Raw genomic sequence first — 27,834 nt, forward strand, 5'->3', positions numbered from 1 at the left:
TGGAGGAGCACTCCTCAACTCAGCTGGGCCGTGGCAATTTGCCTGCTACATAAATCACTTTGGGGGTTGCTGAAAATCATTTGGTTTGCCTCTGCTTTAAGGGAAACCCCCCCAGTTTGACCCAGAATAGGATTTAGAGCCACTTGCCAGGAGGCTGAATGCTGAAGCTCACGTTCACAGCACCGAGGGGGCTCGTGGAACCTGCTGCCCAGATTTCCTGCAGAAGAAGATTCAGACCTGCAGGCCTTTGGGAATGGCCAGGCAGAGAGAAGGGAAGGAGGATGTCACCCAGAGATGTGACCCACAGCATCCCAGCTGGCAGAGACACGGCCCCCAAAGCTGGAGCAGGGGTGAGCACCCCCCTCAACTGTGCTACTCTGAACAGCAAACTGCTGACCCTGGAGATGCAGCAAAGGGCCAAAAGCCACTGGGCTGCATCACTTTTTCCACTTTGCAGCTCTGGCCAAGCTGAGGAGCTGCCCTGAGGACAGGGAGGGGACCCTGGGATGTCCCTGCTGCATTCCCAGCTCCCAGGGCCAGGCAATGCCCTGTCCCACTGCGTGCTGATATCTGCCCACACCTGCTCCTCTCCCACCCTCCCTGCTCAAGTTCCTGGGGGTGTTTTGCAGTTCTGCCCGAATTCTGGACTGGTAGGAATTTGGAAACCGGTCCAGCAAACCCCACCCCCACACTGCAGTTCCCAGCGGGGCTGATCCTGCCTGTCCCAGGGAGCCGCCAGATCCGGGAGGGATTGGGATTCATGTTCCTGCAGCTGGGGCAAGGAGGAAGGGAAGGGAAGGGATTGTTGTTCCTCTGGGAGGCTGGTGAGCTGTTCAGCAGAGTTTGGGATCTCTTTGTTTTCCTGGGTTTTCCCTCCGCTCCGCTCGAACAACAAAGTTCAAGAACTTCTGGGGGAAGTTTGGTACAAAGCTCCAGGAGCAGGAGGCCAAGTAGGAAGGGCTGCAGCTCTGCTGCCAAGTGGAGCTTTAAAGGGACACAAAGAGCCACGGGATTCCTCAGGGACTGAGGGCTGAGCAGCCTGGAGAGGCTGCTCTGGTCCAGCTCTCACACAAACAGATCCCCACAGGCATCCAGCCAAGCTCAGGCTGCTCACCCTGCGAGACATCCCTGCAAGTTGTGATAACCTCCCCTGGCTAAGGAAAACTGTGGGGAATCTGAGCCTGCTACCAGCTCCTTTTTGTGTTTGTTTTAAAGAAAAGGTACTGCCAGCCTGAGAGAGCCAAAGGCTGCAGATGCTTTACATAGCCCAGCAGTCGAGTGCATGGGATAATGAACGTTTCTTTATGCTACAGGATTTTCAAGAATGCCCAAATCTCCAGTCAACATCCATATCAAAGGGGGAGCAATCCCAAAAGTCCCTGGCTGAGCAGGTCAGGGCCTGCCCACAGCAAATGCAAAGGGCTTTTTTAAGGTGAGTACAAAGAGCAGCACAGAGCTGGAGCCTCCGTGCCAGCTGCAGGAGTCTGTACCCACAGAGGAGAAACCCTGAGCTGATTAAATGAACCATTGCCCAAAAGGCAGGGTTACCTGCACGCTTTGATCTCCAGGAAAAGGCTGTTTACTCAAAAACCCTTTAGCCATGGCAACCATGGGGCAGGCAGGAGCAGGGAGGGGGAGACAGCTCCCCAAGCTTCCCTAGAAGAGCTGTCCCACCACCAGCACAGTGCTCCAACACCGCGGCCCAAATCACATTCTGATGAATTTCTAGGGGTTGCTGCTGGAGCATCTCAGGCTCCTGGGTTTCCTGCCATCCTGCTGGGCTGGCTGGGCACAGCCACCATCCCCTGGGAGCAGAGGTTTCCTGCAGGAAAGGTCGGGTTCCTCACAGCAAACAAAACTCTCCTCCCCTGTGTCTTATCTCTGCTCTGGCTGCGGGAGGAGACACTCGGAAACAGCAGAGGGCTTCAGCAGCAGCAGCAGATCAAAAGTTCCTCCCTTCCTCTGAGGTCTCAGGCTGGCTTTTTGTTGTTGTTTTGGAAAGGGGGAAAAAAGACTCCCAAACACGCAGCCCTGGAGAGGGACACAAAACACAAGAGCTGTTGTGTTCCTTTCCCATGCTGTAACAATTATCAGTGAAAATTCAGTTCAAAGCAAGCAAACCCCGTTTCAACCCCATTCCTAAGCCACAAATAGCTTTAAAAAGTCCATTTTAAAAGCTGTGTTGTATTGGGTGAGGGGGATTTGCTTCTGTGTTTCCAAGTCCTGCATCACAGTGCAGGAAAAGAGGCTTTAAAACGTGCCCCAGCCACAAGGACTCAAACCAAACTCTTTAAAAGAAAGCTTGAGAATCTCAGCTTTCATTCGGTGCCCCCATTTCCAGCAGCCAGGATTTATGCAAAAGAACACGAAATGCCACGGGGCTTGTAATAAAAATAAAATAAAATCCTGAAAGCTCCCACCAGGGCAGTTCTGCAGCTTCCCTGGGCTGTTTTCAGACTTCTTGGCCTCTGCCACGAGCAAAGAGAAGGAGGTGGAGGGGGGTGGAAAGAGATAGGAGCTGCTGGCGGGGCACAGCCTCTCTGCAGAGGATTTAAATGCCAGGAAAGTTCATGCTGGATGCTGTTATCCCACCAGATTTATTCCTGGGAACTCACTGGGGCTCTCCCAACCCTTGCTCACAGTGGGCTTTGCTCCATCCCACACAAGAACTGGGGTTTTCCTCCTCTTACACTTGCTCCCAACCAGGTATAAAACCCAGAGGAACTTCTCTGGTTTGTGCTTGCCTTCAGTGCTGTGGGGTTCTGAGCAGCTGCAGGAGGATGAGTGAGCCACTTCCCTTGCACAGAAAGATCTTTTGCTCCATAAATATTTCATGTCCCCTCCTGGCTGCTGGAGCACAAAGCCAGAGCCTGGCAGAGGAGCAAGGGGGAGCTGACCCAGCTCAGGGGGGGCAGAGAGCCAGGGCTCCTCACGCATTTCCCTTGTGAGCTGAAGGAGAGAACAGCCAGGGTGATTTAGGGAGAGCCCCTCTCAGGCTGAGCCTGCCTGTGGCACTGAGAATTATTCAAGAGCCGCAGAGCTGCTGCCACCCAGGAGCTTGGGCACATCTGGAGCTGCTCACTTGGAATATCCTCCTTCCATGCTGAGCTGTGAGGAGCAAGGAAGCCACAGAGGGTTCCTGAAAAGACAGGCACCCCCAGAAGTTTTATCCAGAGCCACCCTGAGAATGCAGGCAGCCACCATGCAAATGATCCAGGAAAATGCTGCTTCAAACAACTGCACAGACAGAAATGAGGATGGGATGTGGGCAGAGCAATAGAAGCTGGTGTTTATATTTGGATGCAGATTTTCCCCAGCAGCGCTGGTCACCAAGCAGAGGAAGGTTTTGACTTCAGGGAAAATCTGGTGGGGACTAAAAGCCTTGCAGAACTAAAACAGCCTGGCTTGATGACTCCCCTCCAAGCCAGGAGAACACTGGAGCATTAATAAAACCAGCCTGAGCAGTGAAATGCAAATGCTGCTCCAAAAATGAAATAAAGAGAAGGATCCTGCTCCCAGAACAATGGCTGGGGCTGTAGGGTGGGCTGGACAGGACCCCAGGCCCTGCCCTGGTGGGGGAGCTCAGACAGGAGGCTCTTGTGGCAGAGTTTAATTTTAGCAGGTCACAAAGCCCTCCCTGGACAAAGGAACCCTGCAATCCCTTTTCCCCCAGGAAGGAAGGAAGGAAGGCAAAGCTTCCTATGGCAGGGAGGGGCTGACATTTCAGAGCAGGGCCCACGTGGAGGACTCAGGCAGAGCAGGGAGGTGAGGGCAGGAGAAGAGGGGGGCAGATGAAGCAGCCTCACCTCTCACCCCGGCTCAGGCTGTGTTTGCCTTTTTCCTTTAGCCCAGGTTAATCCTGCTGCACTTGCAATCCATCCACATCCCAGGTCCCCTCCTAGGAGGGATGTTTGTCCTTCCCTTCCTTAGCAGAGTACATATTTACCTTGTTCTTTAACACAGAATCCATCCAAAATACCGAGGGCACAGCTCAGCTCCCTCGAGAGCAGCAGACAGAGCAGGAACCCTGCAGCACTCCAGGCTGGGTGTCCCAGAGAGCCCAGGGGCTTGAGCCATGGATTTTTATAAAAGAAAACACGTGCTGACAATGCAAGAGGTGCCTGCTGAATCAGCCCAACAACACCTCCCTCTCCTGCACTGCTGGAGCCAGGAGTGGCCAGGCTGGGATTGTGTTATCCCAGCTCAGCCTCGGCACCACAGGCAGGGACTGGGCAGCTCCAGGAGCTCAGCTCACAGCACTGCAAGTCCCCAGAGCTGAGATCTCCTCTTTAACTCTGTTAAATCTACCCAGGGAGGCCACAAAGGTGTCTGAGGCATTAAAAACAGGAAGGAAGAAGCACCAGAGCTGCTTTTGCCTTTGCCAGTGTCAGGAGAGTGCCTTTGCCACTCTCTGACCTCCGGCAGGTCAAGGAGGAGCAGATGAACTGAGGAGGGTTTGGAAATCCTGCTGTTCACCTGATTTGCCCAATGCTGACCCAGGCACAGAGCTGAGTCCCCAGGGCTCACCCCCTCAGCCCCCATGCCCTGCACACAGCACAGGAAGGTGCCCTTCACACTCAGCTTCCTCTGCTGCCAGGCACGCCGAGAGAGCAGCAGGCAGGGGAAATAAAAAGTCTCACAAAAACCTGCTGGGCTAGGGGAGAGAGCTGCAGGAACCTGCTGTTCCAGCCCTTGCACCAACCCATTCCATGGCATTTCATGGCCCTGCACCTCCACGATGGAGCTCTGGCTGTCTGGTGCTCTGCACTGCAAGGGCTGAGCCCCAACCCAGCCCCAGAGCCAGAAAATCACTTGGCAGAGTCACCCTGACAGTTTTAAAAGAGAGGGGAACTTGTTGGTGATGCTTTTTCTCCCTTTACAAACCCTCAGTGGTGGGAAAAGCACAACTCCAACTTCCCTGTGGAATCCCTTGGCCTTCCCTGGGGCTTTCCCCAGCAGCTTTACTTAGAAGAGAGTTTGGTGATAGAGGCAGCAGGGAAAATCCAGGCCCTGGGCACAAAGGGAGCTCATGACTCATTTCTGATGTTCAAGCAGCTCCAGAGGTTTGGTTCACCAGGAGAGCCCTTGTCCCTGAGCAGGGGGAGGATGTCCCAGCCTTACCCAGAGTTTGCCCTCCCAGTAGAAGGCTCCCAGCAGTCTGACGATGTGGGGGTGGTCACAGGTGGCCAGGATCTCAATCTCCACCATGTAATCCTCCAGCTCATCCTCACTCTTGGTCTCGATGACCTTGGCAGCTGCCAGAGCTCCTGTTTCCTTGTTCTTGGCCTGGAAGGAAAAGCCAGGGTGAGTCCAGAGAAAGTGAGGAGCACCAAATTCCTGCTGCTCCAACCCCTGCTCAGCTTGGCTGGCCCCAGCCATCACACCAGCAGGGAAACTTGCAGGGGCATTTCTGCTTCCTAAAGCTGCCCACAGCTCCAGAGTGGCTGGATCCTCCTTCCCCCCTCCAGGCTCCAAACCCAAACCACTTCCCATCACAGGGAGGTGGAAACTTCTAGGAAAGGAGATGCAGCCTGTTGTTTGTAGCATGGGGGGAAAAAAGGAAGCAAGGAAACCTCAAAGTGTAGAAGCTCTCTGGCGATACCCCAGGTGAATTACTGGAAATCCTGAGTATGCAGATAATCCAACCAAGATCTGTCTGGGGGTGCAGCCAGGTGGGGATGGCACTCTGCTCCCAGGGACAGGGACAGGAGCAGAGGGAACAGCCCCAGGCTGGGCCAGGGCAGGCTCAGGGTGGGCACAGCAGGAATTTCCCCATGGAAAGGGGGCTCAGGCACTGGAACTGCCCAGGGAGGGTTGGATCCCCATCCCTGGAGGTGGCACTGGGTGCTCTGGGCTGGGGACAGGGTGGGGAGGGGGCACAGCTCAGATCTGATGATGCTGAAAGCCTTTTCCAACCTCAGTGATTGTGTGACCGGGTAAAACTCCCAGCCCAGCTGCACCAGGAGATGTGTCACACGTGGCAGAGGGGTGAGGCAGGAACCACTGACTCAGGAGCACCCAGACATTCCCAGAAGCTCATGGAGTCAGCAGCTCACCCACTGCTCCCCACTGACACAATTCCACCTCCTCCCCCTTTTCCTTCCCTCTCCCCCAGGGAAACAATTCCCCCTGTGGCTGGAATCCCTGCAGGAGCTGGCCAAGCTCTGCCTGTGACCTTTCTTCCCACTCTGCAGTTTCCATCCCTGTGTTTGGAAAACCCTCAGCAGGATAAATTCCTGCTGCAAACAGCACAAACCCCTCTGAACAGCTCCACACAGCTGGGGTGACACTGACCACCCACCAGGGGACGGGCTGGAAGGAATATTGGGAAAACCATTCAGCAGAGGGAGGAAAGTGAGGCATCTCTGCAGTGTTCTGGAGTGCTGCTGCATTCCAGGAGCTGGCAGGGACAGCCGTGTCCTTACCCAGGGGACAAATCCATTTCCATCTGGGCTCACTGCCCACGGGCCAGCAGGAGAAATTAGGGGGTTTCTTTAGCTCAGCTCGGCTGGGTCCTCACCCAGCCACCAGCAGATGCTCTCACACGGAGGGCAGGGCAGGGGGAAACGTGGAAGGAGCACGGGGGAAAGCTCAGCCCTTCCAAACGGGAGCCAGAAGTGCCCCACTGTGTTTGCTCTGCTCTTACAGAGCTGGGAGAGCTCCAAGGAGGGGAAGTAAATATTGTGAGAAGAGGTGGGGCTTCCCCTGGAGCTCTGCTTCCCACCAGAGGGGCCCTGCCAGCTCAGCCCCTGCAGGATGCTGGGGCCCAGCAGCACCTGGAGAAGCCAGGAGCAGAGCAGGGAGCTGGGCTGGGGTCAGGGTCTGCAAACCAGGCTGCAGATGGTGCTGGGGGAGGGAGCCCAGCCCAGCCTGGCTCGCTGCTATGGCTGCATCCCTGCCCAGCTGGGAGCCCCCTGCACCTGCCTGGGGCCAGGACAGAGGCACCTCTGCAGCCCTAGCCCACCTGAACTGGCCTGAACAGGTGTGCACAGAATTCACAGAATCACACACAGAATTCACAGAATCACACACAGAATTCACACAGAATTCACACAGAGAATTCACAGAATCCCTGGATTGTTGGAGACCTTCAAGACCATGGAGTCCAGCCCAGCCCCAGCACCTCACCCAAGCCCTGGCACCCAGTGCCACATCCAGGCTTTGTTAAACACACTCAGGAATGAGGACTCCACCACCTCCCCAGGCAGAACATTCCAGAACTTTATCACCCTTTCTGTAAAAACTTTTTCCTAATATCCAGCCTGTATTTCCCCTGAATGGTGCTCCCCCACCCTTCCCCATGTCCCTGAGCTCCAAAGGGAGCACTCCCCATGTCCCATGTCCCCCCAGCTGGCACAGGGAGGTCCCAGCTTGGGCACCCCAGAGGAAATGACAGCAGCATCCCCAAGGACAAATCAGCCCAGGACATCAGCACCAGCACAGTGGAGGCAGCAGGCTGGCACGGGCAGGTTGGCACAGGGATGGGGTGGGCATGGCCCTGTCATGATGTCACTGCTGCAACCAAGGGCACTCTCAGCAGGGACCAAACTGATCCTGAGGATGGCAGAAGAAGCTGAAGTAGGAAGGAGACCCTGGGGTGAGCAGGAGGCTTTGCAAAATCATCTCCCCTGCAGTGCAGAGACACTGGTTACCCCAGGCAGCAGCTTTGGGAGGAGCAGCACTGGGCCAGGCTGGACACTCCTTCCCTCCCTGAGGTGTCCACGGCCCCTGTGAGCCCAAACTCCAGCTGTGCTGCTCCTACCACACCAGGCAGAGGGAGATGCACAGTGCCTGGCTGGGCAATCCTGGGCTGAGCCCAGCAGGTCACCCTGGGCACCACGAAAGCTTTGAAATTCCAAGGATCCTCTGCCCCTTTCTCTCCATCTGCTCATCCCCCAGCCCTGACAGCAGGCTTCAGCCCCATCCCAGACTGCAAAACCCCCAGAAACTGTCGGATGCCACTTCCATCTTTCAGCTCCTCCACTCCTGGGCATTTCAATAATTTGTCCTTGGGGTGTTAGTTAGCACCAAAAACAAATAAAAATCCGAGCAGACAGCTGCCAGCATGGTGCCCAGGAGGTGCTGCTGAGCCCCAGGGGGGTTCATTACAGTCATTTCAACCCCAAAAACCCCTCGTGGCCACCAGCAGCCCCTGAGCAAGTCCAGGGTGACAGGGCAGGGAAGGAGCAGGGCTGGAATGTGCATTCCACGAGTGTCACATCAAAGTTACTCAGTAAACCAGGGCAGAGCCACTCCAGGAGCCCACAGGGAACAGGGCAGAGGATCTCCCTGCAGAGCCCTGGGGCAAAGGGGGAGCTGGCCCTGCCCTGCCAACCCCTGGGAATGCCAGGGTAGGAGCAGGGCTGCTCCCGGCAGGCACAGAGGGAAAGCACTGCTGGGTTTGGGTGGATCTGAGGGCTGCCTGCTCAGGTGACAGAAGTGGCTCTTTGGCCTCTGCCTGTGACTCAGCCCGCAGCTATTGTGAAATCCCAGTGTGACAAACACAGGAGCTATTTTAAGCCCTGAAAGAACCCATTAGGGGAAGGCTGGAGGGTTCAGGACGGCCAGTTTCTAGGTGAGGCAGAGGAAACCCTCCCTGAACTCTCACTGGCCCAAAAAGCAGAACCGAGAGCCCCCCGAGGGCTTCACTCAGCTCCTTTGCACCCCCAGACCACAGGGCCATCCTTCTCAGGCTACCATGCCACCACACTCCTGGTGACAGCTCTCCTTCCCTCCTTGTCCCCATGCCAGCTGCTTCAGATGTCACCAGAAGGAGCAGGAGGTCCCAGGGATGCCACCTTTGGGGGGGTGACAGCTGGGCCTGCCCCACCCCACTCCTGCCCTCCTGGCACTGCTCCCTCACCTGATTCCCAGGGATTACCTATTGATTAATTGCCTCCTGATTAATCACCTCCTGATGAGCCTGGCCCCAGCTCCCTGCATCAATGAGCAAGCACAGAACAGCCAGGCTGGGTCAGTGCTGCTGGTGGTGTCCAGCAATCAGCGGGAGCTGGAATGGAGACAGGATGGGAAAGTTGGGGCTGTTCAGCCTGGAGAAGTGAAGTTTTGGGGTGACCTCACTGGGGCCTTCCAGTGCCTGAAGGGACACAAAAAATGGAGAGGGACAGTTCCTCAGGAATGTCGGGGACATTCCTGGGGAATGACGGGACACAGGGAATGACAGAGCAGGGATGGATGGGATTTTGGGAATTAGGAATTGTTCCCTGGCAGGGTGGGCAGGCCCTGGCACAGCTGGGGCTGCCCCTGGATCCCTGGCAGTGCCCAAGGCCAGGCTGGACAGGGCTGGGAGCACCTGGGACAGTGGGAGGTGTCCCTGCCATGGCAGGGGTGGCACTGGATGAGCTTTCAGGTCCCTTCCATCCCAAACCATTCCATGGCTTCCAAGCCTATCAGGCCCCCTGGAACCATAAATGAATCCCATTTGGGGTTTTGTTTGAAACTCTGGATTCAGGCCCTGGTGCCACCAAAGAGCAGCTGGTGACCCCTGGCCAGGGGACAGCAGCCCAGCCCTGCTCCCACAGCCCCACACAGCACCAGCCCTGCTGCTCTGCCAGCTGTGGCAACATTTCAGCACGAGGGAAGGGGAAGTGGCTTATGAAACACCCCAAAACCGTTAAAAAAACCCATTAAAAAGCAGAAATGCCTTCCTTTGGTTATAGAAGCTCAGGGCAGGAAGGCAGCCCCAGCAGAGAGCTCAGCTACAGCCACAGCCTCTGGGTAGCCCTGCCAAGCAAAAGTGTGACCAAAGCTCAGCACAAACACCTCCCCTGGCCTCCTCTCAGCAGTGGCCCAGCAAAGGGGGGCAGAGATGAGAAGCCCAGAGAGCTGCACGTGATGTTCCCAGAGCTTGCACCCAAAGAGGCACAGCGAGGGGGCTGGGGCTGCTCTGCTGGGCTAGAACCACCCACAGAAACCAGGCAGAGCTCCTGGAACATGCAAATAAACAGGCAGGGTCTGGGGAGAGGGAAGTTCCACCTTGACCCAGCATCTCCAGCCTGAGAGCTGAGAGCACCAAACATCCTTCAAAGCCCCAGTCCCTGGGAGAGCACCGTGCTCAGAGTGAGCATTCCTGGCCCTGCCTGCATTCAGGCAACGCCACAACATTGGAAAAATAATAATAAAATAGAGGAGAAAAAGCCTTTCAGCCAGTTCTGAGTTTCCTAGCAACTTCCTGCCACAAACTCAGTGCACAGGGGCTGGATGGCTGTGACACCCAAGAGCCAGGCAAGGGGTTCAGGCTGGCACTGGCAGGTCTGGCTGGCTGGCAGCCCTCTCTCACTGGGCTGGAAAGCACCAGCTCAGCAAGGCCCTGGCAGGGGAATAAAACCCTCAGCTCTTCCCTGTCTGCAGAGCCCAGGGCTGGCAGGGTGGCCCAGCACTGCTGGCACTGCCCTTTGCAGAAGGAACCCGAGGCAGGAGCAGCAGATCCAGGTGTGGGAGAACCAAGAGCACCTGCTGGGCACAGCCTCCTTCTCTGCCTCTCCCACCTCCCCAAGCACCACAGAGACCAAATAAAGACAGGAGCCCTGGGGATGGGAGCACGGGGAGGTGAGGAGTGCCAGCAGGTTCCCTGTGCTGCCTGGGAGGTGGCACCCAGGAGAGGCTTTTCCCCAGCCAGGAGAGAAGCAGGAATGCAGCTGCAGCAGGAACAGAGCCACAGCTCTGCTCCCTGCCAGGGACACGCTGCCCCTTCCAGCCCCTGCCCTTGGGGAGCTGCCCCCTCCTTTCCCACGGGAGCAGAGCATGCCCTCGCTCTCCTGCTCCATCTCTGCTCCCTCTGGATTGAGGCTGGGCCAGGCTGGCAGCGCCAGGGGATGGGGACACGGCACAGCCACCCCCAGAGCCCCTGGGGACACCCAGCCACCTGAGACTCACCAGGAGAACCCCACACTTACAGCAGCACCCCACGGACAGAAAATGAACCTTTTCTCCAGGGAAATGGGATTCTCATTTACACAAATTACAAACATTTACAAAATCATGAGGGGTGCAGGGAGGAGATTTTCTGAGCAGCAACTGCCACGTGCTGAGGGTGAAAGGCTCCTCTGAGCTCTCCCACTGGCAGCAGCACTGCCAGGATCTGGGCTGTGCCACTGAAGTCATTGCCCAAATATTTAGGCCATGGAGAGCTGTCCCTGTCCCCTGTCACACAGAGCATCCCACGTTTCCATCAGCTGCGAGTGAAAATCAAGTTTAAAGTTCAGCCAGGTTTAACATTGTTAAACCTTCCCATTCCTCCTTCCCAAGCAAAAAGATTTTAAGGAAACCCTTCAGCTGTTCTAGAGGACAAGACCATGATCTGATCTGACATTTTTTGTGGCCAATCAGCTCAAACTTCCCCTGTTTCTGTTTTCCTTCCCTTTTTCAAAGTTACCTGGGCAGATTACCATCTCTGAGACACCCTTTCCAGGAATTAAAGTGCAGAATCACAGAACCATTTGGGCTGGAAGGGACCTTAAAGCTCATTTTGTTGCCATGGGCAGGGACACTTTCCACCATCCCAGGTGGCTCCAAGCCCCATCCAAGTGTCCCTTGGGCACTGCCAGGGATCCAGGGGCAGCCACAGCTTCTCTGGGCACCCCGTGCCAGGGCCTGCCCACCCTGCCAGGGAACAATCCCTTCCCAAAATCCCATGGACCAACCCGAGCTGAGCCTGCATCACCAGAGCCAAGCACGAGTGGTGCAGGCTGGGATGATGAGCAGAGAGGTCGGTGGTGCCAGGGCCACCCTGGTGCCCACAAAGAGCCCCAGTGCAGCTGCACAGCCCCCAACAATGGCCTTTCACTCGCCCCTGCCACGTCCAGCCCGCAGCATGCCCAGCAGCGACAGCAGCACAGCACAAAATAACTCCAGCTCGCCTTTGCCAGCCCGCCCGCAGGGCAGAGGAGAAGCGGGGCTGGGGATGGAGCTGGCTGCGGGCGATTTGGAGGGATGCAGTCAATAACCCCCGGCCCCACCCTGCCTTATCGGAGCCACTGTCCCCAGGGACAGCGCTGGGCAGGGCAGATAGCGCCGCTCACCAGCAGCAAAACAATCGCCAGGAGAAAGGCACGAAGGGCTGGCCGTGCCCCTGCCAGGCAGAGCTCTCCGTGCCCACATGGGCATCCCTCCCTGGGGGCAGGGGATGCTCGGTTTGCAGGGCTGAGGGGAGATCAGGGCTCCTGCACTGCTGGCTTCACCCTGAGCATCTTCCCTGAGAGCCCGCTGCCACTTGTCCCTGCAAACCATGCCAGGTCTGGATGGCAGCACAGATCCTCTGGGTTTATGGGCAGCATCTCAGGTGCTTTTCCAAGAGAATAACTCTGCTTTTTGTTTTTTGCTTTTCTTTTCTGAAGTGGCAGCACAGATCCTCTGGGTTTATAAGATGTATCTTAGGTGCTTTTCCAGGACAGTAACTCGGCTTTTCTTCTAAGGCAGCTTGGGAAGGGTCTGAGTGAGGATCTTTTAGAGGCCCCCAACACTGGGTGGGCTGGAGCCTTCCCAGGCTGGCACCCACAGCTCCCAACTGCTGGGTTTGGGATCATCCATTTAACAAACTTTGGAGGAGGTGGTGACAAAGCTTGGTCACCTGTGGCTGCCAACCCTGTCCTCAGTGCACCTCTGGCCTTGCCAAGGCCACAGCATTCACAGAATAAGAGCTAGAAAGAAACATTTCCTCCCCACCCCCTCCAACTGTTCAGCTTCATTACCCTCTGTTCAACTGGTTCCTCTTGCAGGCAGATCCTCTTTTGCTGCAAAAAGACTTTCTATAAAAACAGGGAAATCCCAGGCCCAGCTCCTGCTGGCCGCAGGTTTTTTGGGTCTGCCGTGTAGGATCCAGCCTCCACTCTAAATTTCATTCTTTTTCATTAATATGTATTCAAATGAAGCCTGTCCTACTTTTGGAAACCCTGTGAGAAGCCAGTTCAGCTCTGTCTGAGCTGCAGACAGGATTCCACAGGGCAGGAATACCCCAAACCCCCGAGCCCTCCTTCCTCCTGCTCTCACCCTGCCTCGTAAAACCAAACCCTCCTAAACCCAGCCCGAGTTTCCATCCCTCCACACCTCAGCTCCTGCCAGGTCTGAGTGCCCAGAGAACAAAGCCCTGCTCAGGCCTTTCCAAGGGGACACAACAGATGGCACACGGGGCAGGATGCAGGCACAGGATCCCGTCACCTCCCCACGCTTCCGGGCGTGGAAAAAGGGGGGAAAACGGGCAGGAATTCACTCCAACATCCTGGAAACCTCAGGGCCCTGCAGACACACAGCCTCGCTCCAGGCAGTGCCTTTAGTGAAAAAATTAAATTGATTTTGGGGTCAAGAGAATGATTCAAGTTGTCCACTGAATTTTGGGTGCCTCCGCTCTCCTGGAGCGCAGGTGGGTCATTCAGCTGCTGGGTTTTTGGTGGGTTATTCTGCAATTTTTGGTGGGTTATTCAGCTGATTTTTTGGTGGGTTATTCAGCTGATTTTTTGGCACCTGAGCAGCACAAGAGAGCAAACCCCTTCTTCCACATCCCACCTTACACTCATCCCCACCCCAGATATAAAAAAGCAAAAGGAGACAACAAAAAAAAAAATCTTTAGGTGAAGGGAAAATGTGTTTCTGGTTATTAATCCTAAAATAAGGATTAATAAGGATTGTTAATCATTATAAAATAAGGATTTATTGTCCTAAAATGAGGATTTATAGCACAGCACCCCCAAATAATTCGGGGTTCTTAAATGAACAAACTCTTGGATGAGAATTCAAACTCCAGCCACGACCTTTTGCCAGATGGAATGGAGAACAGGTGGAGAGGAGATCAAAGCAACGGAGAAGTGAAATGTTTCCAAATACAATAAAGTAACCCTTTGATTTCTGGCGCGATGTTAAACCTCACCCTGCCTTACAGGGTTAAAACTCCACAAAAGCAGAAACTTGCCTGAATATTCCCGAAGGTTTCCAACTTCTGGTTGTAAACACACGGTGTCCACTGGGACATTTTCATCTCATTTGTGTCGAAATGGGGATGAAAGGAGCTGGAGATGAGCTGTTACTGCCTGACAGGCTGGCATTCTTTACCTACACACTCTGACAATGGTTCTGAGCCTGGGGTTAATAACTGGGGCATTCAGATATGACAACAGACTAAAAACCAAACCAGCCACCTCTGAAGTAGCTTTATTCTCTAAGTCACCTACTTTGGCTACATTATACATGTGTAAAATAGAAAGCATTTAAATAATTGCTTAAGTTTTCCTTTCTCTCAGAGGCCACTGAAGTTATTTTACACTGTTTACCTGGTTGCTGTCACTGTTTGAGAAACCTGAGCAAATAAAAGCACGGAATCACCCAGGACTGAGTGTTGCTACACACAAATGTGTCTCCAATGCACCTCTCTGAGCAGAATGGCAACAGAATTTCTACTGATGCTGCTTTCAGAAGGATAAATGGAGAAGAGATTTAAATCCAATTTTTAGGAATTATATTTTGTTAGAAGATAGGTTCCTCCACTATAAAATTTCACTCAATGGGTATTTAGCACTCAGTTTTTTAGAGTTTCTGTCAAATACCGAGATAGAGATGAGGAATAAACACCCAATCCCCCTGTGCTGACCTGCAGTCACCTGCCTCCTTTCCTGCCCTGTTTATTTCTCATTCTTTCAAAGGCAATGCCTTCTCAGATGATCTAACGAGGCCATCAAGCCCCAGCTGCCCGAGAGGCAATTCCCACCCCCATTCCAAGCGGCGCCCGTCACACAGGTGTGTCCCGGAGCCTGCGGATCCCCGGGCTGCTCATCCCTGCCGGGACACGGGACAGCGGGAACGCCGCTGCTCTGCAGAGCAAAGTCCGGGGAATCTTTGGTCCTTAAACCCCCGTCCCTAAAGCCCGAGGTTAAACATTCACAGCTCTGCAGCCGGCTCCTCTTGGCCCTCCCAAGTTTTTTCTGCCGGCAGCAACGGCGGGGATACAAATCCCCTGTCACCCCCGGGGACTCAGGAAACTTGGAGACAGCCCTGGAAGCGCCGACTTCCAAGAAACCTCCCTCCATTCATTGCACCGGCGGGCTTGGCAGGGAGCGCCGGGGTCTGCTCACAAAAGCATCGCTCTGAAAACGGGCGGTTCGGGGCGACAAAAAAAACCATACAAACACAAAAAACCCCAACAACAACAACAACAACAACAAAAAGTAGAAAAGGCAAGAAAGAAAAGAAAAGCAGGAAGCTTTTCTCCCTCCTTCCCCCTCCCCGGAGCGCTGCGATCCCCAGCCCAGCTCAGCCCTGCCCGTCCGGCTCCTCCCGCTAACGGGATGCGGAGCCGGCCCCGCTGTGCCGGAGCCGCTCCGAGCGCTGGCGGCGGCACCGCCGCCTCTCCCGGACCCCTCCGAGCACCCACCTTGTAGACTTTGCCGAAGGCTCCATCTCCCAGCTCGCCCACCACCTCCCACACTTCGCCGGGGTCCAGGTCGCGGCGGACGTGCTCGTATTCCTTGGAGCGGCGCTTCTCGAAGGCAGAGAGGCGCAGGATGCGACGGAAATTGGCGAAAGCCATCCCGGAGTGCGGCCCCGGGAGCTGCGGAGCCGCCGCCCGCTGCGGCCCCGGGAGGACGGAGCCGCTGCGCGCCCGGGGAGCGGCGAGGCGGGACCGGCACCGGGGCCGCCTCCAGCCGCGCACATGGAGCCCGAGCCGCTCCACCTGCTGGGCTGGGCTGGGCTGCCCGGGACGGAGCCATTGGCCGCCCGAGCCCTCCGCCCGCCCGGCCGGCACCGCCCCGCACGGCCCGGCTCGGTCCGGGTAGGGCACGGCACAGACGGGGCACGGTCCGGACACGCCGCAGACGGGGCCCGGCCCGGGTAGGGCACGGCACAGACAGGGCACGGCCCTCCCAGACTGTCACGGCTCATCCTGGGCACGGTTCAGCCTGGGCATGGCTCTGCCCTGGCCCGGCACGGTTCAGTCTGGGTACGGCACGGCACTGCCCAGCCGGGTCAAGGTCCGTCCTGACCGGCACAGGTAGGCTCTGCCTTGTCGTCGTGGCACGGCACAGCCCGGGTAAGCTCTGCCCTGTCGTCGTGGCACGGCACAGCCCGGCCCCGTTGTGCCCGTCCCGGTGCATCGCGCCATGGCCCAGCCCGGCTCGGTTCGGCCCCGCCGCCGAGCCAGCCAGGGAATCGCAATCCCGAGCCAAGGAAAGCAAACCCCGGCCAGCCGGGCTGGGAAGGAGCGATGTCCCCCCTCCGGCCCGACCCCCGCACGGAAATCCCGCATCCCGCCGTGCCCTGGCAGCAGAGCCGCGATCCTGCTCCCCCCGCTCCGGGAAAACAGCCGGACCAGCCGATTTCAGCCTCCGGGAGCGAAAACTGGGGGACCCCGCACCGCGGCTGCTTTGGGGATGGGACCCAGGCGGTGTCCGCTGGGACGTTCCCATCCTCCCCACGGTGGAGCGCAAACCCTCTGGAAAGCCGGCTGGCAATCCCGTTGGAATGGGGACATCTCCTCTGGAAAGCCGGCTGGCAATCCCGTTGGAATGGGGACATCTTCTCTGGAAAGCCGGCTGGCAATCCCGTTGGAATGGGGACATCTCCTCTGGAAAGCCGGCTGGCAATCCGGTTGGAATGGGGACATCTCCCTCTGGAAAGCCGGCTGGCAATCCCGTTGGAATGGGGACATCTAGGGGACCCCCCCGGCGGTGCAGCCCGGAGCCACCGCGCCGGCCCCGCACGCACCCGCACCGGGCGGATTTTGCCCCAAATCCAGGTCCCAGCGCGCAGCCCGGGGCACAGGGACAGGGGGGCTTCACACGCTCCATCCTGAAGGAAAATTCCAGCAAAACTCAGCACAGGCTCCCTCTTTCAGAACATCTGATTTTAGCGACATCTCACGGGTTCCCTGACACATCATTCCCTAAAATGTTGGGCTAGTTGTCATGTTTCCCCCTCCTTGCTGTTAAAAAAAAAACAAATCCAAAACCTGGCAGAGTATTTCCAGCTCCCGGGTGTTCATTGAAAGAATCACCTTCAAGAAAAGTCCAGGGTGTCCCAGAGCTCCCAGCACAATCACACCTGGGGCTTTTTTGGGGCTCCCTGGTCCTGGCAGGCTCAGGTGTTTGTGCCTCTCTGCCCTTCAAGAAAAAATGTTCCTAAAAACGAGATTGGCATTAAAGCCCTGAAATGCTCTGTGTGATGTTTTGGGAAGGGACACACAGGACTCTGCATCACCTGGGATTTAAAACCAGGCATCAGTGACACTACAAACATTGCACTTCGGATGTTCCAACAACAGCAGCACTCTGTAATATTAATTAGCCAGCAGCTTGGTTAATTCAGGGCTGGCAATTCCCCAGAAAGATTTCAGACCCAGCTCTGTGCCCTCCCTGCTGCTCTGGGAGGTGACAATGGCCTGGCTGCTCCCGAGGGCTGCGAGGCTCAGGGGAGCTGGCAGAGCCACCCAGATCCATCCCAGCTGTGCCTGAAGATCCTCTGCCCCTTGCATTGCCTCCTCCCCGGTGTGTGAGACAGACAGAGCTCCAGCCCTGCCTGGATGGTGCCATCCCTGTCCCCTGTGCCCAGCAGGGTGTGAAGCCCCCAGGCCAGGCTGTCCAAACACAACCACCAGGTCCTGGCACAGGGAGCCCAAAATCCACGTAGAAAAACCCCAGCCAGCACTGCAGGAATCCTTCCAGCTGTGCCAGATGCCCGGGGCACGGGGCAAGAGGGCATTTCTGGCTCACTGGAGCTCATTCCTGAGTGCTGCACCTGTAATCCTTTCCCAAACCTTTCCCATGCTCACATTGAGAAGCATTTTTTTGGTTTCTTGCCAAAAATCCTCCACGTGAGGCTTTTGCAACCCCTCACCCACTGGTCCAGTGCTCCCCCACCTCATGCTGCAGTTCTTCAGTGCATTGGAAGCTTTTTTCCAGGTGGTTTTGGTGTTCCAGCCCAAATGATCCCTCTTCCCACAGGTTTCTCCCCCTGGCAGAGAGAGATTTGAGGGTGGCAGAATCAGCCCAAGCTGCAGATTTGTTATTTTAGCACGGGCAGTTTTTGTCCTCTGTGTTCACACTTGGGGGAGTTTGAAATTCTGGAGCTGCTTTGGTTCTTCCTCAGTGCTGCCCTGGAGGAGATTAAAGAGGACTGAAAAGAATCCTTAAAAGTGACACCTTCAAAAGAAAAATGTGGGGGTTTTTGAGTGTTTCTGGTTGGTTGAAAAAGTATTTTTTCCCCTCCAGTGGTGGGGTGGGAAAGAAGGTGGGAGAAGAAGACAGGAAGAGAGGACAGGCAGACAGCAACGAGCACCTGCACGTTTTCTCTGGGCAGAAATCAAAGTGGCTCTCATAAATCATCTCATTAATACTGTCCATGAATTCTGAGCAGCATCTCGTGTCTGTTCCGAGCTGTTAATTGCCTGTGCAGCCTGGCTGGGAGCAGTGGGCATTTCAAATGAAATAAATCCTGCTAATTATTGCTCTCAGCTTCGTGCAGGAGATGCCTGAGAGCTCCCTGCTCTCCTCAGGGGAACTTTTATTGCTTTCTCCAGGATGGGACCAACCTGAATAAGGATCAGATCCTGCTGGGCTGGAATGCTGGGGTGGTAAAGCCAGGATTACCCCTAAAGCTCAGCTTTGGCGTTGGGCATGAGCTGCAGCTCTGCTCTGGAGCAGGAGCCTGGCCCAGGATCAACACTGGGGGGTTTGGGGAGGAGGGGAGAAGCCAGCCATGGACATGGGAGGGGTGGGAAAGGAGCTCTCAAAGGAGAGTTCCAGGGTGAGCAGAGGGATGGGGCAGCTCTGCTGGGAGAGCTGGGATTGTTCAGCTGGACAGGAGAGGCTTTGGGGTGACACCATGGTGACCTTCCTGCAGGGAAGATGGAGAGAGAGGATTTACAGGGGCCTGCAGTGACAGGACACTGGGAATGGCTTCCCACTGCCAGAAAGGAGATTTAGATGGGATATTGGGAAGAAATCCTTCCCTGGGAGGGTGGGCAGGCCCTGGCACAGCTGGGGCTGCCCCTGGATCCCTGGCAGTGCCCAAGGCCAGGCTGGAGCAGGCTGGCACAGCAGGAGGTGTCCCTGCCATGGCTGGGGTGGAGTGAGCTGAGCTTTAAGCCCAAAGCACTCCATGACTCCCTGGCAGCAGCTGTGGAGCCTGGCTGGTGGCAGTGGCTCTCCCAGCACATCCCAGCCCTGCAGCAGCAGCAGCTGAGGCTCCATGGCAGGAAGCAGCAGGATTCTGGCATTTCCTGAGGCTGGGGGAAGCAGGAGGTCCCACTGATTGTCTGGATGTGAGCAGTGCTCGGTGTTCCACGTGCTCCTGCCAGGCAGGAAATCAGGATCATGGTCTGCTCCTGGACAGAGCATCTCCAGCTGCCCCAGGGCACGAGGAACTGGGGGAGATCCCCTCACTGCTCCTCCTTTCTGCTGCCAGGCCCCTGGGTCACTGCTTTTCATAATCAGATCATTAATAGGAAGATAATTCTCTTTGCCCACCAGTCTCCTCTGCAGTCCCTTGCTGGAGGTGGCTGTAGCTCAGCCCTGCAGGGTTTGCAGCCCCTGCCCTGGCAGGCACCGACCCCCCCCCCCATCCCCTGGCCAGTCCTGAGCCCTCCCAGCATTGCCTGAAATGAGGTTTTCAGCCCCAAATCCGGCTGGTGCTGCCTGGTTCAAAGGCCACGTTCAGCAGGGGCTGAGGAGGTTCCTCCCAGCCCGGCACGATCCAGATGTTGTGAATCACTCCAACATCTGCAGCCCATCTCCAGGGAGGAGCAGCCAGGGAGGAGCTCTGGGAGCTGGGATGAGCCCCAGGCCATCAGCTGGAACTGGTTGCTCCTGAGGCACTCGGGAAACTCCCGGAGAGGGGGATGAGAGGATTTGGGGTCTTTGGATTTGGGGTCTTTCTCTGGAGTAACTCCTGCTGGGCAGGGCTACCTTGGGAGGTGGGATCTGCCTCCTCTCCAGAATTAACAGCCGAGCTGCAGGGAATCCAAAGTGTTTGCAGTCTCCTACTTGGAGAAAAAGCAACAAACCCCCCCCGCCAAAAAAACAAAAAAAAACAAACCCAAAAAACAAAAAAAAAAAACCCCAAAAAACCAAAACCAAAACAGCAATAACAAAAAAAAAAAAAAAAAAAAAACAAAAAAAAAAAAAAAAAAAACCCAAAAAAACCCCCAAAAAAACCAACAAAAGTTTGGAGCAGGAGGTTCTGTAAGGTCCCCTCCAACCCAAAGCATCCTGTGATTTTATGGAATGGTCGCATAATTTGTATTTTTCTTTAATTTATCCATATGCCCTTTTTAAAGGGAACACGGGAAAATTAAATTAAATTTTCTTTAATTTCAATTTTATGGGTAAATTAAATTAAATTTTCTTTAATTTATCCGTATTCTCCTTTTTAAGGGAATGTGGATAAATTAAATTATAAACCTTCTTTACAAGAAAATTGTAAAGGTGCAAAGCCTTTGCACCTTGTATTTTATTAATTTCTATCAGAAAAGGCAATATTGATAAATTAAAGACACTATAAAAGGACTCCCATATAAAAGGAATAAAAATTATGTATTTTACATCTATAAAGGGAAAATTTCCAGGAAAATCACACCCTTGTTTGTTTGTGACTCAGACCCCAAACTTTACAGTGAAATTACTTTTATTTCTTGAATTTCATTTAAAAAATGGAAATATTTAGCTGTGGCCTACAAAGAATGATTCCTACTCCTCTGACACCTCTGGCAGTTAATCAAGGCTATAAAAGTGCTGACCTGAATTAAGACAAAGTGTCAGGGAATGTAATTACAGGCCAATTACCCAGATCCATTATTTTTGTTCAGCAAGGAGCTGCTCCCCAGAGCCAGGCACATCTCCAGGCCCTGCATTCTCCAGGGATTTCACACCTTGTCTGCAGATAAAACATTGTCACACCCCAAATTCACATCCAAACCTGTCCCTTAGGGCTTTCAGAGGCAATGGAGAAATTGCAGCTCCCAGCCAGAAGCCCCAGTGAAGAAATTCCAGGAGGAAAAAGAGCACTGAGTGTATTTCTTAAGGTGGGGCATGGCCAGGATTATTTTTATTTTTTAAATAAAAAAAATAGGGGAAAAAATAATTTTTGTTTTGTTTAGTTATAAAACCAGGAAATTTGCACACTGTTTCCACTGGAAATTCAGGGTGGTTTGCTCTCAGCAGGAAAAGATCTTCCCTAGGATAAGAAATGATTTATCAACCTGTGAGGTGTTAATAAAGCACCAGATCAAAACCCATAAAGCACTTTGGAAATTACCTGTGCTCAAAGCAAGATAAAATTGGAAATCTGGAATTTTTCCCTGAGCAGTGAGGGGGAAATATTCAAAAACCTGTTTGAGATAGATTTGATTCTAGAAGTGCTCCTGGAAGTTAGAGGGGAAAGGAAGAGGAATCCTGGGCGGGTCCTGGGGCAATCCCAGAGCAGCAGCAGATCCCAAGGAACAGGAACCTGGATCCCTGGCACAGACACATTTTATAAAAAATCCTTTTGTTAGGATTTCTTCTGAGAAGCTGAGAGGCCTCAGAAATGAAATGCAAACAATAATTCTCAGCTGCTGTGGAATACCACAGGTGCATCCTGGATTGGTCTCATGGGGTTGTTTTTAATTAATGGCCAATCCCAGTCCAGCTGTCTCAGACTCTCTGGTCAGTCACAAGATTTTATTATCATTCCTTTCTATTCCTTGCCAGCCTTCTGATGAAATCCTTCCTTCTTCAGTGTAGTTTTAATATATCATTTTATTTTAATATAATCTATATCATAAAATAATAAATCAGCCTTGTGAAGCATGGAGTGAGGATTCTCATCTCTCCCCCCGTGCTGGGACCCCTGGGAGCAGCACACACCCCAGAGCACAAACACACAGCAGGGCCCTTTCCATAAAAATGAAGGTATTTATTCAAGAAGTACAAATTTGATGGTACCAGCCATCTTTGAAAGCCATTCCCACGAGGCAGAGAGGACACAGAGCCGAGTCCCTTGCTCAGAGCACACGGGAGCAAAGTGTCACCAAGTGCCACCAGGTGTCACCGAGTGCCACCGGCGCAGTCCTGCTCAAATCCGCCTCTTTTGAAACATTCCCTGGACTTGAGAGGCACAAATAGGGGTTTTAAGCCAAGACCAGTTTGTTGTTTTCAGAAAGCCACCAGCTCCAGTTCCTTTTGTTTTCCACTGCCTTGAGCTGTCTCCAGCCTTTGGAGCGGATTCCGATTTCCTGACGGAAGAAAAAGGGACCTGGGAGTGAGCAGGTGCAGGACCTGCTGGAGTCAGGATGAACGAGAGGTTTTAAGGCAGGAGTCAGGATCTGAAGTTGTCTCTTTGCCCCATGGCTCTGGCTGAGTGGACTTCACGTGGAAAATGGACAAATCCAGAGTTCCCCCGGGCCGACCCCTGCTCGGAGGGTCGGGGCAGATTCTCCATGGGAAATCCAGCAGACAGTTGGGTAAAAGTCTCAAAGTCCACTTGAAGGAGCCTTTTGGTTAAAAGATCTCATTTTCCAGCTGCCTGCCTGCTGTAGGCTCAGTGAAGTGTCCCCCTTGGGAAGGAAGGAGAGCTCCAAGTCCATCCCCACGGGTGGAATCTGGGAGAGGAGAGGCACCCACAGCGATCCCAAACAGCTCCTGGGAAGGGAAATCCTGGAGCAGATCTGTGCATCCCAACCAGCACGAGTGTTTGTGGCTGCAGAGGGAACAGCAGGACATTCATCCTTTGGGGAGGACACACAAGAGTGGGAGCTGGGAATTCCATCCCGAGGCTTCCCAGGGAATCTGCCAGGGTCAGGGTTTGCTGCTTTCCAGGGAAGCTGCAGCGTGGACAAAGCTCATCCCCACAGCCAAGGCAGGGTTTTATAAAAACACCTTTCTCAAGCACCTCTAATCCCACCCCAGAAAAGTCCAAGCTGTCCCAGAGCTTCCAGCCACAATCCAGGAGGGATTTGATTACAGGGAAGGGCAAAGGCAAAAAAAAAAAAAAAAACAAAAAAAGTCCAAAAAAGAGCCCCTTTTTTTAACAGAGACTACTTTCATTTCAAAGTAACAGGATCTGAGCAGCACAGGGAAAAAGCCAAAAAAAGAAAAATTCCTTTTTTTTTAAATGTAAACATTCTCTGCATAAGGTGCAGGGTCTCAGATATCTGTACAGGAACATGGAAAAGTTTGGAAAAGAGAGCTCCAGAGCCAGAAATGCAGCTGCCCCTTCCATTTCTGAAGCATCACAGACATGGAGAAACATTCAGCATTCACTTTGTCAACACCTACACAGCAAAAATGCTTCCAGAACTCCATGGCTAAAAGCATCCCACCATTGTAACAAAGAGTATTTCTGTAGTTTTAATACTTTCAAAAAAAAAAAAAAAAAAAGAAAAAGATTTAACATTATTTACTAGCAATGGATATATATGCAGAAGCACATCACACTACAGCAATATTTTATCAAGTTATCATTGACCTTCACCAAACATTATGCACAGTTGCTCCAAAGATTCCTTCTTTCCTTCCCAAACTTTCTGTGGAAGGCAAAGAAAAGCTGGGGTTGGTTTGGTTGCTCCTGGGCTGAGGTTTTTTGGTGTTGCTACACCCCAAATTTAAGGTGTCTATTAAAAAGCCAACTTATCACACCACCAATTCATTTTCCAAACTACTCCCCAGCTCCAGAGAAGCAAAGGCTCCCAGAAAATGGATCCCAAGCTGTGCCTTGAGTGAGGGACCCCAAAACCTGCCAGGGGACATTTGGGGGGCTCTGAAGGAGCAGCTGTCACTGGGGTGGGGAAGAAGACCCTGAGCATCCTTCTGCAGTGCCCCAGATGGACCTGCAGCACACCTGGGGCTTTGTGGGGCTCCCTGCCCTGGCAGGCTCGGGGGTTTGTGCCTCTCTGCCCTTCAAGCTCTTCAGGAGTGTGACTTTCACTGGGGTGTTACTTCTGGCTCGGGCAGAAGTGACAAGAAAGAGTAGAAAAATCTGAGCTGTGTCAAACAGAGCTGTCACTGACAGGGTAAAAAAGGTTCTCCTGGCATCAGCTCCCAGCCAGAGCTGAGCAGGAATGGCACAGAGGGCTGAGAGGGGGGGAATTCAAAAATCCCAAACTGATTCCTCCCTGCTTGTGTCGTGTGCATTAAATTCTGTCCCAGCATTTACACCCCAGGGCCTGAGGGTGGGGACAGCAGCCCAGGGGCCAAACCCAGCCAGGACATGCTGCCAGCACCCTCCTGCTGCAATCCAGGGGCTCTCCACCCTCTCCTGGGGTCCTCATTATTTCCTGGGGTTCTCCACCCTCTCCTGGGGTTCTCCATCCTCTCTTGGGGTTCTCCATCCTCTCCTGCGGCTCTCCACCCTCTCCTGAGGTTCTCCATCCTCTCCTGGGGTTCTCCACCCTCTCCTGAGGCTCTCCACCCTCTCCTGGGGTTCTTCAGCCTCTCCTGGGGCTCTCCATCCTCTCCTGGGGTTCTCCATCCTTTCCTGGGGTCCTCATCCTCTCCTGAGGTTCTCCATCCTCTCCTGGGGCTCTCCACCCTCTCCTGGGGCTCTCCACCCTCTCCTGGGGTTCTCCATCCTCTCCTGGGGCTCTCCATCCTCTCCTGGGGCTCTCCATCCTCTCCTGGGGCTCTCCACCCTCTCTTGGGGCTCTCCATCCTCTCCCCAGCAGCCCCCCCAGGAGAGCCCCTGCTCAGTGTCCCTTCAGCCCACCCAAATCAATTTCCCTCCCCTCTGCCCCAAAACTCACCCCACACTCTCAGCCTTCTCCCCTGCCCTGGGATCTGCACCAAACCCCAACTTTTAGGGCAAACTCAAATCATCTGAGACACAAATGTTCTCTGCTATGTCACAGTTTCCAGTTCTATACGTGGCCCTGTCAGCCATGTGCCTTTACAGCTTGTTGCTGATATTTTTAACAGATATTTGGAGATTGAAAGTTCTTTCCTAATAGAAACCTTGTAAAATTGTGTTTCTGCAGGGTGTGTGCTCAGTAGTGCTGTCACTTTACACAGAGAGGGTCAAACTCTTCACTGTCACCTCTAAAAGCTTCTCACCATTGAATTCTTTCAGGTTTGATATGTGATTAAGGAGGGGGAGGCTGTTAAAGGGAATTTTCATGGACAACATCTCTGTTCTACTCAGAACCCACTCACAACACAGCCTTCAGAGCATCACCTCTCCTCCCTGCCATAAAATTCATATAAACCATGATCATGTGGAACATGTCACAGAGCTGAGCCTTTCCCAGCTCAGAGGGGGCAATCCCAGCCCCAACACCTCAAAACCAGCACCTGGTGACAAACTGCCTGAATGAAAATAGAAATAATAATAATAATAAAAAAGGATCCTACAAAAATAAAATTAAAAAAAAAAAAGTGGTGTTTTAGTGTTCACAGCTCCAGGTTTGCTCCTCCTTGATCCATCAGAATTTTCCCCCCTTTCCAGGAGGGACTGCAGGGAAATGACACCATAAAGAGCATTTATCCAGACAGATAAATTATGCCTTATAAGACAAGTAGTGTCTTCCTGGCATGAACCCATCCTTTGCCCACAGAAAACCCAAGAGAGATTTTTTGACTTGTTTATGTAGCAAATATTTCCCCCTCCCCTGGAATGCAAAAGATTTGGCTGCAAAAAACCTCAAGTACAGTAAATCAAATTTGCTTTAAAAAAGCTCCACGATAGAAAACTTGTTCTAGGTTAGTATTGATCAGCTCACTTTCACCTTTAAAAATAAAGGAAAAAAAAAAAGGAAGAAAAAAGAAAAGCAAAGCAAGTCACTTTGGTGATTATGAGAACAGGGAACTCATTTTCCTTCCTACAGCTCTGCCTTTCAGGCATCCTGGACCAAGTGGGGCCAGTGGAGCTGCCAGAAACCCTCAGGTTTGATACAAAACCAGGGCTCAAAAAAGCTGTAGCTGGGTGGGGTGGGGTGGGAAATGCAAAGAAAACGTGGCTCTGATTCCCAACCATCAATGAAATTCTGCTTCCACCTGCTGGGATGTCCCTGCTCATCCTGACTCCGGTGCAAGAACTCCCTCGGAGTTTCTGGGTGCCAGAAATTCCATTTCTATGGAATTACTGAAGGAGAAGTTGTTTAAAATTGTCAAGGGAATCCCCCAGCTTCACTTAATTCACAGAGGGAAGACAGAAACCAGGAAAAAAAATAATAATCTGCTATTCCCATGTTAAGAGCACATTATGCTTTGGAAGAAGTGATTTCAATGATGGCTTAAACCCCAAGCAAACAGAAAAATGGTGATTAAAAGAGCAGGGCCTTGATCACCAGCAGAGGCAGGGGTGCAGACAAACTGCACCCCCAAGCCCAGTGTGGTCTCTGAGACTACAGAGGGATTTGTCACCTGCTGCAGGGCCCCTGGTACATTCTGCAGGGCCAGCACTGCCTGGGGACACGCTCTGTGCTGCTGAGGCCACCAGGCTGTCCTGGAGAGCCACCCCAGCTCCAGGGCTGGCTGCCAGTGACACCCCAAGAGCTGGCAACTGTGTGCTGCTGCTTCCTCAGCATCTCCAAGCCTGGAGGCCTCCAGGGGAGCTGCCATCCATCACACCTGGCAGGAGCAGCAGTCACCTGGCCCTGGGGGGTGTGGGACACAGGGGCTGCAGCACAGAGCAGCACTCACCCCAGCACAGCCTCTGGGATCTGAGGGACAGGAATTCAGCAGGCACAGACTCAGGTGCCCACGAGGCAGGAGCTGAGGCTGGCTCAGTGCTGGAGCAGGTGAATTACAGTACAGAGCATTCAGGGCTGTTATTGCCTGGGGCAGTGGCACAGGGCTGCACTGCCACCTTGGAATGTACAATTGCTGGGCCTGAGCATCACCAGGAGCTGCCAGAGAGCAAAGCCCAGCCCAGCTCCACTGCCCAGGGCTGGCTGTGCCTCATCAGAGCCCGGGCACACCCCGAGGGATCCCTGTGACCATCGGGCTCCTCCCTGCAGGAACTGTGTGTGCTGCTGATACGGAACTGGAAACATGGATTCCGTTTGAAGTTGGGTTTTTAAATAAAAGTGCTCTCTGTTGCTCTGGCCTCGTGGATCAGGACACCACTGATAGTTCCAGGACCATTACACACCTGCATGAAGTGAAGAACAGCCTCGTCCCTCCCTCTTTGCCCTTCCCTTCCTTTGCCCTGCCCCGCCGCTGTCGCCTTCAGTACGAGATGGGGCAAACCCCAGAGGCCAGGTTACTTTTGTACATTTTTGCAGATCTCCATCACAGATGGAATTTTTTTTTTTTTGCTGGTCATTCCTCACAACCCATCCACGAGCAGGACAACCCCAGAAAGAAGAGAGGGCAGCAAAACCAAACCCCAGAACGGAGACGCAGCAGAGAAGAACCGAACGAGAGCAGCGCTCAGTTTTCCACCGGGGTGGGATTTGCTAAGGGCTGGCTCACGATGACTTGCACCACGTAGTCCTTTGGGATTTTCAGCTCCTCCAGTTTCATTTTGTCTGCCAGGGGTCTCCCAGAGAAGAACCAGCGCTGGCTGCCCGGCTCCACTCCCTCCACGGCGTGCAGCCGCCGCTTCATGTGGTACACGGTGTCCATGCTGCGCACCAGCAGCCGCAGGTCCTTGCCCGTGGACAGGCGCAGGCGGAGCTGGCACTCGTGCCCGGAGTTGGGAGGGGGCTCAGGGATGTCCAGAGTCTCCAGGTCACCCTTCTCCTCGATCATGTTGATGGGGGGGGCAAGGCAGTAGACAGGGAGCTGGTAGCGGTTGCCCAGTTCATCGTAACACTCCGTGAGAGCACCTGGAGGAGAGAAGGGGGAAAGTGAGTGGGAATTCCTGGCACATTTCACACTGCAGGGGTCACTCTGGGGATCCCTGGTACATCTCACACTG

General features: G+C 53.9%; 2 protein-coding genes across 2 annotated transcripts in view; both read right to left on the bottom strand.

Moving 5' to 3' along the window:
• Nucleotides 1-15,642, bottom strand: part of STK10 (serine/threonine kinase 10) — a 41,613-nt gene extending 25,971 nt beyond the window's left edge. The window contains exons 1-2 of the mRNA XM_018915583.3: nucleotides 15,380-15,642; nucleotides 5,122-5,286 (exon numbers count right to left, since the gene is read on the bottom strand). Coding sequence (XP_018771128.2) covers nucleotides 5,122-5,286; nucleotides 15,380-15,535 — 321 coding nt within the window. The 5' untranslated portion in view covers nucleotides 15,536-15,642. The remainder of the gene's footprint in view (nucleotides 1-5,121; nucleotides 5,287-15,379) is intronic.
• A 6,231-nt stretch (nucleotides 15,643-21,873) lies between these two features.
• Nucleotides 21,874-27,834, bottom strand: part of UBTD2 (ubiquitin domain containing 2) — a 45,937-nt gene continuing 39,976 nt past the window's right edge. The window contains exon 3 of the mRNA XM_050979592.1: nucleotides 21,874-27,742. Within this exon, the coding sequence (XP_050835549.1) occupies nucleotides 27,345-27,742 (398 nt within the window). The 3' untranslated portion in view covers nucleotides 21,874-27,344. The remainder of the gene's footprint in view (nucleotides 27,743-27,834) is intronic.

Source organism: Serinus canaria, chromosome 13 (genome assembly GCF_022539315.1).
Source record: "Serinus canaria isolate serCan28SL12 chromosome 13, serCan2020, whole genome shotgun sequence".
In the NCBI taxonomy this organism is placed as follows: Eukaryota; Metazoa; Chordata; class Aves; order Passeriformes; family Fringillidae; genus Serinus; species Serinus canaria.